Raw genomic sequence first — 16843 nt, 5'->3', positions numbered from 1 at the left:
TTCCCATAGGTCATCGGTTTTTAGAGGTAGCGTAGGTTGCAGATCTAGGAAAAACAGCACTCCTCAGTTTGCATCTGACAGCCTTAATCAAAAAGTCAGGACCAAGCTTCCAGGGGTGAAGTTGGGCAAAGAAGATAGTCAAACACAGGTATCGGCTTTAATAAATGGACGTTCCACTCTCAGGCAGTATTAAACTTTGTATTTCTTTAAGATACATCATGCACAGTCGAAGTTAGAATAACAGTGTACATTCTAAAGTCCCCCTGCCCCACAGGTGACCAAGTCACATAAGCACTCTATCTCAACTAACCACAATAGTTGGGGTGAATGTGGGGTTTGGGCTTACGGGTGGTAATAGCCTAGTTTACTAGGATGGCTCAGTGCTCCCTGCATGCAATAGGTGGGTGCCTGGGGCAATTCGGGACCACTGTGTGTTGTACTGTGGTGCCGGACTACAATGGGATGCAGGACGATGATACAATAGCGGCCAAGGCTAAGAGGGCTAGTAGTCACCCAAAAGCCTGTGTAGAGCCAGATGCTTCTAAGAAGTGGTATCATAGCAGTACTTTATAAGATTAGGAGGCAACACCATCTGAAGAGATCCAACAGAAGTAAATTGGCCTGCAAGTCAAAGCACTCTTTTTCCCCACAGGGAGCGAGTCAAAAGTTACATGAAGTGGAATACATTGTTGAGAGTGTGTTCTACTATGCAACAAAATAGTACCTAGCCAGCGAAAGGTGTTGAAAGTATTGAGCAGATAAGTGCAGAAGGTATTGGGAAAATGTGCTTTCCAGGCTCTTCAAGAATTGCTGAGACAATTAGTTTGACGCCCTGCAACAGGAGTGCTACATGGCAAAAGGGCAACTCAAGGGGTGCATCAAGTAGCATGCCCCATCGGTACAATGGAAAATGTAAGAGAGCACATTGGCCAAGAAGTCTACAAAAGTAACGCAGTGTTGCGAGAAAGAGAAACAGCAAGGTCTCCGGCTGGAGGTTCCGAAATGATGACGATGATGATGTGCTTATAACAGTTCATTTTATGGAGCAGCTGTTACGTGTTGGAATTCTCTTCCACCTGCCTCATGTCTGACCTCTGACCTTTTCAGAATTTGAAAACTGTTGAAAGTGTGGCTGTGGAACTGTTGGGTATATATGCCATTATGCCCTTGTGAGTTTTCAGCATGTTCCTTAACATGTGTTTATATTGTTATGATTTGTGAATTTTTACAGCTCGCTGATACACTTATCTTCGTGCTAAAGGAAAACAAATAATAAATAAAGCACTGATGATGACCAACAGAAAATTGTAGCGATTCTGTCCAAATAAAAACATTTGCAGCAAGTATCACAAATGGTACTGAGAAAAAATTAAGAGAACCATCTTTGAAAAGAAAGCAGTTTCTTAAAATATCACGGAGTGAAAGTAGGTTCTGTTCCTTCACCATTCAGGACATGGAAGGACAAAGGATAGTGACAAGATTAGTAAACATTGGGGAAAGTGAACAATAAGGAGAAACACTGAATGCGTTGGTCAAACTGCTTTACATATTGCTAAATCCCCACAATCAGCAGATTTGTTTAGAGAGGTACTGTTTTAGAACACAAGACCAAAAAGAAAGTGAAATGGTTTAAGAATTCCTAACAGCTTCGTGATGTTCAGCTAACAAATGCAAATTTGGCAACACCTATAATGAATGCTTATGAAACAAATTCATAGCTAAGTGTAGTAATGGCAAGCTTTGGCATTCATATGAAAGAAGATAGCAACTTATGGGAAGTGAGGTAACTAAAAGTTTAACATGCAGTAAAATGTCTGAAATTATTAAGGGAAAGAGCAGGTGATGTGTGTGAGGTGTCAAAGGAAAATGGGTTGTTAAATTAGGAAACAGTAGGTGACTCAAAATAGTTGTGTTGTAGGTTTGGGAGAAGTAACCATTTCACAAACTAGAAAACTGCTTGTGTGTGAGTGTAGTGTGCAACGGTGCTAAGCAGAATTGCAGGCAGTACCCTCTGGGACCACTACCCACAATTATGACTACAGGTTTTAGCCAAACCAAACTTTGGTATAAGTCTGTACCACACAGTTTTTGGTAGCAAGCTGAGCAGCCAGGCTTATCTCAAGAGTGAATGTGAGCAGTACAAGTAGTTACACAGAGGACTTTCAATCACAGTGGTTCAATTAGACACTTATACTCAAGGTTTCTTGGTAAAAACATTTAGTAATTTATTACACAATCATTTAGAAAACATTTCACTAGAAGAAGGCAACTTAATATTATATACCCATACACTTCAGTACAAATCTGTACGCTTTTGAGACAGTTTGAGCTCCCCTGAAATAGGAGCCAAATGGCAGTTCAGTTACTTATCAGTGAGCAAAAAGGACAAAAGTAAGTAGAATAGATCACATATACCTTCTAGACAGTGCAAATAGTTTCAGTTCACCAGAGGATTTCAATTCAAGTCAATAGGCCAGGCCATTGGGCTAGTGTTCTGGATAGGAAAGAGCAGTTCTGGTATCAAACGGTAAAGTCTTTGCAAAAGTTCTCAGAAGTAGTTTAGACGGAAAAGGATAGTTTGTTGGGTCACAAGCTGAATAGGCCTGCAAGTTGGGAAAGTTTCACGAACTTTCACCACGAGAGTGGCGTTCTCTCAATCGGGTTGGCACAGTACCTTTGTATGAAGAAAACAAATGTCGGTGAAGTCGTGGTTCCTGGCAGGTCCTGCAGATCTCGCTGTTCCTGAGCCTCAGTCGTGGGGACAAGAGGGAGGACGTTTGGGGATCGTTGAAGAAAACAAACCAGAGTCACTTTAGTTCCAGTAGCTGTAGATTCAAGAACACAAACTGGTGTCCCTCTCCCTGGGTAATCTTAACCAGCCTTGAGAATGGTATTGAAGTGCCTTATGAGTGGATTGATCCCACCAACTCAAAGGAAGAAGCCGTCCTTGAAGGAGCTTCTCTGTCAAATGGAGTTTGGCAATTCGGACCTGCAGCAGCGGTTTACCGGGCAAACTAACAGTTCAGGAGTTGCAGCAGCCGTCCTCTTCCAGCTCGTCTTCGGTTCTTTCGTTCCAGTGGTCGACTCTGCTTTCCAGTCCAAGAGTCTGGTCTTTTAAATAGTGTTCTCCCTTACATGAGTATTTAGACACAGAGGACACTAAGTAACCCCTCCAGCACTCCATTGTAAGATGGTGTGTGCTGGGTCTATGAATTTCGAAAGACTAGTAAAGTCAATTTCACTTTACATTCTCTGGGAAACAGTAGTTTATCCCAGAGAAGGTATTTAAACCTTAGGGAATTCTAAAAAGACATCCCTGTGTCACTGTACTGAAGGTGCTGGGTAACAAATGAAAAGATGATGCCTATGGAGTTATCTAAAACTCCATAATCAAAGAACACAAATGTAAAACGGACATCAAAATATATGAAAGAGTGGGAAAAAGGCTCAGACTCTTTCCAGGTAAAGAAAAATAAAGTCCTCAAAATCCAGCAAAGTTGAAGGGAATTAGAACTTTTATGAGAATTCTCCCTAACAAGCTGCTGCAGCAAAAGGGGTCACCGATACATTTTCCAAGAACAATGAACATACATATATATATGATATATCATGCTAGGATGAATAAAGGGGAGATGTATTTTGACCTGAAGTGAGATTAAATGTGGGAGGTTGATATGGGGAATTTGCAGAAATGTGCCAATTCCCTACACATTAGAGACCCCCAGCAACTTTGCTGGATTTTAAGGACTTAATTTCTTTTTAACCTGGAGAGAGTGTGACCCTTTTTCCCATTCTCTCATGTATTTTAATGTGATTGTTACCTCTGTGTTTCTTTTGATTGTGGAGTCTGACAAACTCCATAGGCATCATCTTTACATTGTGTCACACAGCACCTTCAGTGCCGTGGCACAGGGAAGTCTTTCAGATTTCCCAAAGGTTTAACTACCATCTCTGGGTTAAACTACTGTTTCCCAGAGCAGTAAAGTGAAATTGACTTTACTTACCATTATAACTTTCTAGACCCAGCACACACTATCTTACAATAGAGTGCTGGAGGGGTTACCTAGTATCCCCTTTGTCTAGTTTCTCATGTAAAAATGTTTATTTTAACCCTTTCACAATGAATGGCTGGTGGCAGTGGTTTCGTTTGAACTACCATGGTGTGCCTTTACCGCAGGCTGCGTTTGCAGCTACAGTAAAGCACCCACGGGTTCATCTTTGTCAAAATGGCACACGGTCTTTTTTTGCCATTTCTTTGTGGAAAGTTCCTTCTTGAGATTTACGCCAAACCAGGTTTCGTCTCTTTGTTCATTTTGCCTTTGGCGGGATTCCCGAATGAAAGTCGCCTCTGGCTCCAGAGTGTCTGGGGTAGGCAGGAAGTGAGAAAGGTGCCCGAAACTCGCTGGGCTTAGTCTCCTGGGAGACCCAGATTGGCTGGCTGACTGTCCAGCAAGGACAGCCACCCTGCTGGGCGATTGACAGCTAGGCTGGAACGAATGGAAGAGAAGTGAATAAAAGGCAAGTCCTGTGGCTTGGAAGACAGTCGACCACTGGACGAAGGAACCGAAGATGATCTTGAAGAGGGCGCCTGCTGCAACTCCTGGACCGTTGGTGAAGCCCTGCTGCAGTGCCGAAACACCAAGTTTGCATTGACAGAGAAGCCTCTGCAAGGACGACTTTTCCCTTTGAGCTGGTGGAGCCAATCAACTCCAAAGTAAGGCACCTGGACATCCATCTCGGAGCTGGTTGAATATCCACAGAGTTGCTGCTGGAAACCGTATAGCCAGGGAGAGGAACACTAGATTGTGGGTTTTGCTTTTAAGCTGGCCTAGGGCTTTTGGAAGATCCTCTAGACTCCCAAGAAGCAGGACTGACCAAGCATGAGCCCCCTCAACAGAGTGCAGGACCCCAGAAGCAAGGAAAGTCCATCTCGACAGCCACTGAAAGTGAAGTTTGCCGGTTGCGAGTTTTGACCATCCCAGTGCATTGCAGGAACACCCCCGCAACCCCCCTAATGTCCTCCCTCTTGTCCCCACGACTGAGGCCCAGGAACAGGGAGACCTGCAGAGCTGCACAGGAACAGAAGTCATCAGCTGCATCTTCTCTTCATCTTTAAAGGTACTGTAAAACGTCTGAGAGAACTTACCTCTTACTGTAGAGTGCTTGCCACTTCTGCAACTCACAAGTCTAATCAGCTTGTGGCCCTACATTTGATTCTTCTTTTCATCAAAGACTCCCTAAGAACTTGTACAAAGACTTTTACATTTACTTACCAGAAGTGCTGGGAGGAAGGGAGAGTCAACCACTGGATGAAGGAACCGAAGAAAGAAACTGGAAGAGAAGCTTGCTGCAACTCCTGGACCTTTGGCTTTTCCCTGTGAAACCCTGCTGCAGTGCTGAAGCTCCAATTTTTAAATCAACTAGAGAAGCCCGGAAAGGACGACTTCTCCCCTTGCGTTGGTGGGACTAATCTGCCCCAAGACGAACTTCCCTGGAACCCCTCTCTGCTGGCTGTACTGCTTTGCTGCTGCAGGAACGAGTGCATCGCCCTTAAGCTGGACCCGAGCTCCAGGAAGATCTTCCAGAGTCCCTCAAAGCAGAACTAACCAAGCCTGAGCCACCTCAACAGAATGCTGGACCCCAAAAGCAAGGAAAGTCCAAAAGGTGTCCAAGAACCGCAGTGTGAGTAGCTGAAACCGCGAAGTGCTGCTGATCTGAAGTGTGCCCATTGCTGCTGCCAACCTTAAAACCATAGTGCAGGAGTCCCGTGACGTCCTCCCTCTTGTCCCCACGACTGAGGCCCAGGAACAACAGGATCTGTAGGACTACAACAGGAACAGAAGCCAGCTGGAACCTTTTCTTCAGTCTCAAGGCACTATGTAACTAGGGGTACTGTTGTGTGTAGCTTGCTTGCTCTCACTGGAGACTTGCATTAGCTGCCCTTTGCAGAGTTGCTTGCATCTTTCCTTCACACAAGCCTCCCAGCTTGTGGCCCAACAGTCATTTCTTTTACAACAAAGCTCTCTTTAAACACTGTGCAAGTCTTTCGCCTATCTTCAAGAAGTGCCTCAGCTCCCTGAGACTTTCCGCAATTGACACTGGCTGTCCGGGCTCCCTGAAGACTCTTACCCTCTGACTCTGTGTTTCACTATCCCTCAAAAGTCATACATACATTACTTGTATAGCTGGGAAAGGGTTAATCCATATTGCACGGGGGTATTCTTAAGTGCTTACTTGTTTGAGAAACGTGTTAGCCACAGATTCCTTACCTAACCTTTTCCTTTTTACCACAACTTCAGTATTACCTTTTAAGTGTAAAAATAAATTGATATATTAACGTCCACACTGTCCTAGTAATTTAAGTCACCTGAGGGTGTAGGAAGTGTGTGTGCCATCCCACAATTGAAGTGTATTTTTGAAGTGTAGTCAAGTGTTGCAAAGAAGTCTTATTTTAAAACTGTTAAATTAATAATTATTTTAATACGAAACCTTGAGTGTGTTATTTGAATAACTGTCACTGTGAATCTCTATGGTACACCTCTGCAGCTCAAATTGACCCCTTTTGAGAGAAGCCTGGCCACTCTACCAACTTGTGTAGTACAGGCCTATACTAAAGGTTGGGTCATCTATTGCCAAGAGGACAAGGCTGGCGTAGTCTCCCACAGGTTTACTACATACAATTTCAATCTTGCCTAACATATACTTACCTATAAATTGCTGGTAGCCCCTTTAAAACGTATTTAAGTTTTACTTACCTTGTGTTAGCAGTGTGCCATCCCAAAACAAGTTAGAGTTATTGTGTATCCCAATCCGTGTTTCACTGATCTTAAAAAACAACTGTAATAGTAGGTTACAAAATTAGGTCTTACCTGTCTAGAATAGCTGTGTGCCATTCCTGAAAAGTGTTCCTTTAGGTGTAGCTGACCTTGGTTTGCCTGGAGCATCCAAACTTAATGTAAAGAGTTCTTGCTTATCTTAGACTGTGTTCCACTGAGCTGGAAAGCAACTGTAATTGTATATTACACGAAAAAGGTCTAACTCACCTAGTATAACTGGGTTATCACAAATGTAGTAGAGGTATATCCTGTTCCTTGAATCTGTGTTCCACTATTCAGAAACATATATTTGCAAATTGGTTGACACTGCGATTTCCTTGTTGAGTGTCACTGCATAACTGACAGGTCTACTACCCTTGTATTACTGAAAGTAATCAGAAACTAATCTATGGTCTTGCCCCCCCCCCCCCCAGCAATACAGTGTTCTACATAAAGGTATGTGCTTTGATCTGTGTATTGAAAGCATAGTGTGTTTTTAAAATGTGTTTATATGCTTTATGATCGTACTTACATACCCAAGAATCTCTTGGCCTGCTTGTATATAGAATAAACCCTTTATTTTTACAATACATAGTGTATAAGTGTTTCTTTGGAACATATGTATAATACAATTTCTTTGTCCTGATTATACAGCCCTCTCTCCCTCCTAAGATAAGCCTTGCTGCTCTATCTACGCTACCATGAACTCAGGTGGTACAGCCTTATAGTAAGAGTGGAGTCTTGTACTGCCTCAGTTGAACGGTTTTACTAAGCCATTAGTTGGACTTCAGAAAAACTGTATGCCACAAATGAGATGAATACACTATCTGTAGACATGTTAGTGGACTTTCGGACAGTCCACAATTTGATTAATGGGGTGCTTTCAGAAGTGCAAAGTGAGAAAATTAGCTCTGATGATACTTTTAAGGAAATAAAAAGTCCATGGCTATGTTCATGGAACACTGAAAGGAGGTCATGTATCACGTGGAGGGTTCCATGCTTTAGTATCCCCGCGAAAATATCGGCATACAAAAATATTGCCATATTTTTTAAGCCATGGAACCTGCATGGGACACCCCTGCAACCCCCATCATTTTTTTAATGGAGTGGGGGACACCCCCGCACGCCCTGGTCACAATAACCCCATAAATTATCCCCACTGATAATATCGCCTATGGCCTTAACCCACGACTATATATACAGCGATATTCTTGGTGGGGATAATATTACCTGATACCACGTGGAGAGGGCAGCAAGTGTTAAACATTCCCTTTCTTAATGTGTTACAGCAAATGATGTCTGTATATGAGGGACATGGATCAAAAGAGGAAAGAATAAAGAATGTCTGAAGGGAATTTCACCACCACATCTCATTGAATGAGGGGGTTGAGGTGTTGGTGGTACCAAGGATGGCAACGTTACCTTGAGTGTAAGGAAAGAATCGGATTATCTTGGGAGGTTGCAGCCTGAGGCCATCTTTTAAACTGTCAGGAAATCCGAGTGTGCCCACTTGATTGGGGCCAGGGAGAGGAAATGGGTGAAGTGAGATTTTACAATTCTGAATATATAGCAAATAAAACAAATGTAAGCAGATGATTTAAAGCAGGTTTAATATGAAAATGCATATGCTTCATTCAGAGTTATAGATTACAAATGATCGCTAAAAGGAAATCTTACCAGAATCTGACTTTTCGAAATAGGAATGTCTTCCACACTGTGCTATGGCTTCAAAGTGCACATTCCCTTGCTTGAACAAAAAACAACATATAAGTTACACAGCAATTTCAGGGTAGCAATTTAAGAGATGCTGTACTATAGCATCAAGTAATTGATTGAAAACTTTATTTCGGATTCGAGCGGCATTACATTTCAAAACAAAATAAGGAAATCATATGAATATAAAGACAAATTCAGTTTATAATACGACTGGATTGTGTGACAGTGCCACAAGTAGGAGACAGACTCTGAGGTGGCATAACAATGAACTTTATTTAAAATAAAGATAATGCATACGAATCCCCTAACTCTAAGGAAATATCCCTAAAAGGAAAATGAAAGCTTGGGTGCACACCGTCAGAATGTCCAAAGAAAATGTCCAGGTCCTCCGTCTAACTACTAGCCTGGCCCTAGCACAACTATATGAAAAGAGAAACCAAAAAGGGGTACCTAGGAGGAAGACTCCCACCTCCTAGCTTTGGGATTTTCTGCCCACCCGTTCCTTTCTACTGAGACTATAGACTTGAGATGGGAGAATGTCTCGATTCTCCCAGTTCAGTTCTTGAAGCAAATGGTGTAGTTCATCTTGGATTTTCTCTAAAGTAATTTGATATATTCTATCGTCCACCAATAAACAGTTCCTGCTTTTGCACATTTCTGTGGACTTATGTCTGCTACTGTCAAGGAGGGCTCTCACTCCAGATTCTCCATCATGATCACAATGTCCTCTGGTTACCACCCAAGGTCTTATCCGTCGGGATTTGAACAGGCCTGGACCTCGCCTCTCACACACTCATCCTGGTTGCAAAACCTGTGACCCCTGTTACCTTTGGAGACTTACGCGTATGGTATTTTCTCTGTTGTAGGTCGGTTAGTGTGGTGGTCCGACTACACCCAATCGCTCTCTTTTCTTGGTTACTTTTGCTGCATCTCTGCATCTTGGGGCTCCCTGCAGTCTCTGCGTAGTTAGGAGACAAACAGTCCACCCGGCTTCAAGGTCACACCACTGCTTAAAAGATCTGTTCTCTGGCTCCTTGCAGCCTCGGTACCGGGTTCCCTGACCCACCCTTGAGGGAGTACTGCTGCCTCACCAACAATCGCTGTCACAGCTCCTTGCAGTGATCGTAACGGGGTCCCCGGACCCACCCTCCAGCTCGAGGTTGTACAACAGCCACTCCTCCTTCGTTCCTTCCTTTGCCTTATCTTGGCTTGGATGATACCAAGTCAGCATCTCTTTCTTCTGCACTCCGCTGAGGGTCTTCCACCCTCGGATTGCGTCAGCCTCCTCTGTACCAGCGGATTCTCAGGCGCTTCAAAGGTTACTTTCACGCAGGGAACAACATTGGATGTACGTTTTGAGATCCTTTGATGAAGGCCTGAACTCGAGAGCAGAATGGCACCTCATTGGATGCATTTAATTTGACATTCAGTCACCATTTATAAGGAACAAGTTACTTACCTTTAACTATTGTTCTCCAGCATGGGTCTGGCATGGATTCACATGTTCAAGAATTTTTCCCGCTGTCAGGCTGGAAATACTTGGTAAAAGAAAAAACGGTTTCACTTTCACTTACAAACTGTATTTCTCCTTTAAACCAATCACTGCACTCTGGGTCATACTGCCCCCATGCAATGACAGTCCTCTCCCTAAGCCCCTCCAATGGCAGCCATCTTCAGATTTGGTAAGCACGTAAGGTGGCAGTGGGATCAAGAGGAGCCACAGAGGGAGGGTTCACATGTGAATCCATGCCAGACCCATGCTGGAGAACAATAGTTACAGATAAGTAACTTGTTTCATCTCCAGCATGGGGTCTGGCATGGATTCACATGCTCATGAATAACAAATACATAGCAGAACAACATTACACAACCATGGGAGGTGGCAAGGCTCAACTGAAGCAATCAACTCTTACCTCTGGAACAGATTCACCTTGCATAGCACTGCTTGGCCGACTCTGGACTCCTCCATGGAATCCCTGTTGATGCAGAAGAATTCCGTGAAGGTGTTCACTGACCTCCACGTAGCCACCCTGCAGATTTCCAGCAGGGGCACAGCAGACGAACGCTGTTGTCGCAGCGATCGCTCTGGTGGATTGGGCTCTCGGATGGCCAGGCAGCGGTCGGTTCACCAACCGATGACCGTGCATGCTGCAGCTGGAGAGCCACCTTGAGATGGAAGCCTTGGACAAGGCCTTTCCATGGTTGACAGGACCAAAGTTATCAAACATTTAAGAAATCTTCCGAAAACACGTGTGTGTCACGTAGAACTTCAGGGCACCAGCAACGTCCAGCAAGTGCAAGGCCCTTTCAGCCAGTGACGAAGGCTTTGAGAAAAAAATAGGTAACACCAGAGGGTCGTTGAGGTGGAATTCCAATGGAACCTTCAGCATATAAAAGAGGGGTGCGTCCGCAGCACCACCTTCGATTTGTGGAAATTCAGGTATGGCTGTTTGCAGGATAGGGCCTGCATCTCACCTACCCTCCTGGCAGATGTGATGGCCACAAGGAAAGTTTTCCACGAGAGGAACGTGAAGGGCCTGGTGCATATGCTTGAAGGGCCCCAACCCCCCCCCCCATGAGTCTCGTTAGCACCATGTTGAGTTCTCATGCCAGGGCAGGAGCATTCACCGGCGGGAAAGACTGAAAAAGTCCCTTGAACAACTCCTTGATGAGTCGATGAGGCCAAATTGAAGATTTTCCTGGAGACCTGGTGTAGCGGGATATCTCCCTGCCAGATGCAAAATGACAGAGGGGTGTGTCAGTCCAGCCTTGGCCAAGGATACCAAGTAAGGAAAGATCTGCGGGGTTGTGACCCTCAGAGGGGTAATTTTCATAGACCAGCACCACAAAGCGAAACGCTTTCACTTGTGACCATAGCACTTCAAAGTCGACGAAGCTCTGACCTTGGTGAGGACCTCCTTGTAGTCCACAGGCAACTCGTATCCTCCAAACGCTAGTTCTGCAGGAGCCAAGCCCTCAGGTTCAGTGATCCTGCATCATGGTGAAGGATTGCGCTTCTTTCTCTGGTGACAAGATCTGGAACCACTGGCAGCTTGACCAGAGGCGACGCTGACAGGCTGAGAAGGTCCGGATACCAAATCTGCCTCAGCCATGCTGGGGTGAGGTGTATCATCCTGTATTGGCACTGTCTGAGTGTGATGATCACTCGTAGCTGGAGGGGAAACGGAGGAAACGCATACAGAAACATCCCTTCCCACGGGAAGGAGAACGTGTCCCCCAGGCTCCTAGGTTGGTGGAATCTGCTGGAAAACATCTGGCATTTGGAGTTTGCTTCGGTCGTAAACAGATCGATCTGGGGTCTGACCCACTTGGCAAAGATGCAGTTCACCTGGTCATGCCGAAGCTCACAGTCATGGCAGGAGCGCAAATCCCTGCTGAGGGAGTCTGCAATGGTGTTCTTGACTCACGCTAGGTGGAGAGGAACATCTCTTGTACGACGACCCATTTCCTGATGTAGAACATGGTGGTGGTGTTGTCCGTGAAGATCCTCACCACCTTGCCCTTCAGAGACAAAAGTAACAACTTGAGGGCCCAGAACACTGCCTTTATCGCCAGAAGTTGATATAGAGATCCTTCTCCGGCAGCCACAGACCTCCGACATGCAGAAGTCCGGTGTGGGTTCCCCAGCCTTCCATGGAAGTATCTGTGGTGACCGTCTCCTGGTATGGCGGTTTTGAAATCCCATGGCCCGGGCAATGTTGCAGCGGACACCCCACCACCCTATCGCCCGTTGGAACTCCTCGTCAAGAGGGATCCTGTCCGCGAAGCTTCCGGACACCTGTATCCAGCGAGCATCCAGGAACTCCTGAAGAGGTTGCATTTGTAAACTGCAGAGCCGGATGAGGTAGATGCAGGACATCATGCCGAGCAACAACTTGATGGTTCGCTCCATGACTGTCTTCATCTACTGCAGCTGCGATAACTTCCCTTGAATGGCCGCTACCCTGTTCTCTGAGGGCGACGCCCGGCAGGTCACCGTATTGAGTCTGGCTTAAAGGAACAGCGCGTTCTGCGATGGTGTCAAGCAGGACTTTGGATAGTTGATGGAGAATCCCAGATCCGTCAGTAGCTTGATGGTCGCCTCCGTGTGTCAAACGTCCAACTGCCGCGAGCGGGCTCGGATGAGCCAGTCGTCGAGCTACGGGTATAAGTTTAGACCCCGTAGATGTAGCTGGGCCACCACTGGTGCCAGGCATTTTGAGAACACTCTGGGGGCCAACTTCAATTCGAAAGGTAGGGCCTTGAACTGGTAGTGCTGGCCATGCACTACGAAACGCAGAAACTTTCGATGTTTCTTGTGAATGGGGACGTGGAAATAGGGTGTCACGACCCTCGCCCAAAACCCCCTCTGACAACCCATTGGCCAAGTGGAGTCAGGACTTGGGCCTCTAGAGCCTGGCATCCTCTTCAAAAGCCCTCATGGGGCCAGTCCTGGCGCCTATGGCACCAGGCTCATACACCATGAAAAACAATGTGCTTGGGAACTACTTTGTTGTATTGTCAGCCAACATGGAGGCATCCACATAGCTTGGTTACTAAGAACCAAGCTATGCGGTCTAGTGTTTTGGGTGTGGCAGCCTAGGGACTACTTTACCTGGACTACTTTGTTGGGGCTATTTAAACCACACCCGAGCAAGACAACACGCTTCGCGTTACTTTGCAGCTTGCAACGTGACGCTCACCGTGTCCAGCTATTCCCTCGAACCTCAGAGAAGCAGAACCTGCAAGGAGACAAAAGGAACATCTTTAGCAGCAGCATCCTACCTGCAGTCTTCATCTTTAAACACTCGCAGCTACTGAGAACAACTTGCTCTAATATGCACGCCTCCCGGACAGAACGACCTGAAAGAGGAAGATAGAGGCAACATTAAAGAAAGCAGTAGAGACATTTACAAATTACGAACTGCTCAAAAGGCTTACCTGGCTGGTCGCCTCTCAGCTGGCACCACTCCGGACATTCCACTCGCGCTGAAGAACACTGACCTACAAGGAAGGAAAACACAGGTTAGCAAAGGCAAGACTTTGCAGCACTGCGCATAGCGCTTACTTACCGCATCATAGCGCTCTTAATGCGCCATCATTTACCAGCGGGGCTCAACCAAGCTAGTTCGCTGCGCTGAAGCTCCGCATACCTAACGGAGAAAAAAAGAGACATTTTAAACAAAGAAAGGCATGCGGGATAGCAACAAAACTAAAGAACAGCAATAAGACCTACCTGAACAATATCAAACGGGCCGGCGTCAGTGAAGTAACTGGACCGCACTCGCCCATGAAAGACAACGCGCCCCTGCAAAGAAGGCAGGACGGAGAGCACGCCTAATTCTACCACAAGGTGAGGAGAGGGTGCCAGAGGGACTGAAATCATACGGGGGTGGAAGGAGGATACTTACCCCAGTCGGTCAGTCTTGAACACAGTCCTCCTGTATTTTCAGGCAGAACCTTCCCTGCAGACCACATCAGGGCAAAGCTGAGAAGCATAACAGCGAGTAACCCGGCTGGGTGGCGTCCCTGTGGATACCAGGTGAGCGTAACATAGGGGTCCTCCAGGTCCAGCAACATCACAAAATCTCCTTCCTCCAGTTGGTCAAGCACTTGCTGCAACATGACCATTCTGAACTTTTGGGACTTTTAAGTATTTGTTGAGATGTCGCAGGTCTAGGATGGGCCTCCAGCCCTCTGTCTTCTTTCTGACCAAAGAGTATCTGGAATAGACTCGAGAGCCCTGGAGCTGTTTGGGAACTAGCTCTATCGCCCCTTTTTCCATCATGGCCCCGTACCTCCTCTAGGAGCAGAGGGATGTGCTGCTCCTGACGGGTAACCGGAGGGATCAGCGGACACCTGCATTGAAACTCCGTCGGTGGTGATCTTCTTCCACTTGCTGGAAAACCTCGTCAGCCGCCACCCCCCCTCAGGGTGGACGCCTGGGGGCCAGACGACCCGGCCAGTTCAGGCCTGTTTCGGTGCTGGCGTTCTGTGCTGCGTGCAATGGTGATGCTGTCCTCCACTACCGTAGGCCTGCGAACGGCCTCTGTAGCCTTGCTGGGTCGTGAATCTGGAAGGCTGACGGTACTAAAGAGGATATACCTTTGGAAGACCTGCTCGACTTTCCCTTGTAGGAGCGAAAAGAAGAGCACTGCTGCTGGAGAGTGCCCAAGGAACGGGCTGTCTTCATATCCGCCTTCATGGCCTGGAGGGACACGTCAACGACCTTCCCAAACAAGTTCTCTCTGTCGAAGGGCATGTCCAACACCTTCGCCTGGACCTCCTGCCGGAAATTCAGGGCCTTCATCCAGCCTTGCTGACAAAGGCAGACAATGTTCCCCATATGCCGGAACCCTGTGTCAGTGACATCCAACTCCAATGGAATGGCGTGAACTTCCCCCTCCTGGAAAAGAGCGATTGCCTCCATCCTCTTATCGTCTGGGAAGAACTCCAGAATATGCCCCAGCTTGGACCACAGCTCCCTGTCGTACCAAGCTAGGATCGCCAGTGCATTGGCCGGCTTGATAGTGGATGTTGCAGTGTAAATCACCTTCCTTCCCATGGCATCCAACTTCTTCCCCTCGCTGTCCGGAGGGACCGAAGACAATGATAAAAGGTTAGCTGACTGTTTCCTCGCGGCCACAGATCCCACCGAATCTGGCGATGGTTGCAACCTCAGGCACTTGGGTGCCGAGTCCGGCACCTGATACTTCTTCTCCAGCCTATCCCATTTGGCTGGAGCCGTACAAGGCTTCCTCATGAGGGCCAGGAGCTCTTCCCACAGGACATTCAGAAGGGGCACCGCCATGATGGTCTTCCTTTTGGCCTCGCACCTCTGGTACAGGAAACCCTCCTTCCAGGCTTCTTCGGCAACAAGCTGAAAAAGCTCAGTCTCTGGCGATCATGGAGTGGAACAACCTCCACCTCTTCCGCTGGGTACACCCTAGGTGGTGTATCCAAATGCGGAGACTAGCCGTCCGCTGCAACTATATCATTGTCGTCCGTAGTTGTGGCTGGATCCGTCCCCGTACCAGTGTCTGAATCTGCTGGGGAGAAGGGGCCAGACGCGGATGTGGAGGCTGAAATGGGGGCATTGGATGATGCGTCCTCTTCTTCGATGGAGGCAGAACCGGGGCCTACCGGACCACTGGAGTTGGGCCCAGTGGCATCCTCTTCTTGATCTCTGACCCCCCCAAGGTGTGAAGGGTTGACAGAATCTCCAGAGACACATCCCTTGGCTGAGCTGGCAGGATTGTTCTCTTTCTTGTTGTCCACATGTATCCTTTTTCCCCAATAGAGTCTAGCTATTATTATTGAACTCTCTTTTTCGCTGTCTATGTATTCTATGACAGTAACCTCGCGATGTTAGCTTCTCGCTCAGTGCATTACCTCCTTCTGCATATGCCTCCCTTGTGCTACTACAGGGAGGTTGTCCTCCACATGTCGTGCATGGTGGCTATTATAGTGTAATAGTGCATTTTTGTCTGTAGTTTAAAAATATATATATTTAGTTTTATTGAATCATTTTCATTTCCCCCTGGTGTTTGTTAATACATTCAGTAACTTATCCTATGAAGTCAAGATTATTAAGAAAAACTGGAGGAAAGGGATGAGTACACCACCTCTTTTAATGTCATTCAGGAAAAGTACTAGCATACGGAATATCGTCATTAGGAACGATATACTAACCGAGAAGGGTACTATGAGACAATGCACCTTATGGGGATTACCGCACGTTACGGGACACCACCCGTGTGGACAATGTACAATGTGTCCCCAAACGAAGTAAACGGAGACCGTGGTTTATATGATCAAGTGCACTTGCAGCTATGTACCTCAGTCAAACACTTTTTGGAAATGAAACATGAATTAAATGATTTGGAATGAGTGAGTCTTAAACAAGTAAGAGGTAAATCACACGAAGATATTAACAAAAAACGAATCACCTTGGAACAAAAATTGATTTTTTTGACCAAAGGCCACATTGGAGGTCTTAATGAAAGGATGGCATAACATTAAGTGGCACACACTGTTGGGTCATCCCAGTGATGCATTTGATCGCAGATAGTGGCATGCAATGTAAGAGAGGTGAGGTTTACTCCTTGCTTGTATTTAATTGCAATAGATTACTCTATATCCAGCATGGGATGTGTGATTACACTACATTCTATGATGTTCAATGTAAGAGATATTGTGAAATAACACTTTTTTGCAGCCTGCTGGGTCGTTTCCATGGGGTTGGGGAAAGTTACACTTAATAAGCAACATTAAACAGCCTTGTGTTTTACGAGTGAAAAATCATGTAAATG

At 46.3% G+C, this 16843-nt stretch overlaps 1 protein-coding gene across 2 annotated transcripts in view; it reads right to left on the bottom strand.

The window, feature by feature from the left end:
* Positions 1–16843, bottom strand: part of TMEM131L (transmembrane 131 like) — a 909664-nt gene that overhangs the window by 325510 nt on the left and 567311 nt on the right. For both annotated transcript variants that reach the window (XM_069631301.1, XM_069631300.1), the window contains exon 15: positions 8493–8562. In XM_069631301.1, the coding sequence (XP_069487402.1) occupies positions 8493–8562 (70 nt within the window). The remainder of the gene's footprint in view (positions 1–8492; positions 8563–16843) is intronic.

Source organism: Ambystoma mexicanum, chromosome 6q (assembly GCF_040938575.1).
Source record: "Ambystoma mexicanum isolate Mex_15411 chromosome 6q, UKY_AmexF1_1, whole genome shotgun sequence".
NCBI classification, from domain to species: domain Eukaryota; kingdom Metazoa; phylum Chordata; class Amphibia; order Caudata; family Ambystomatidae; genus Ambystoma; species Ambystoma mexicanum.
Note: the sequence above shows the minus strand (reverse complement) of the source record. Positions and strands in the feature narration are given on the sequence as shown.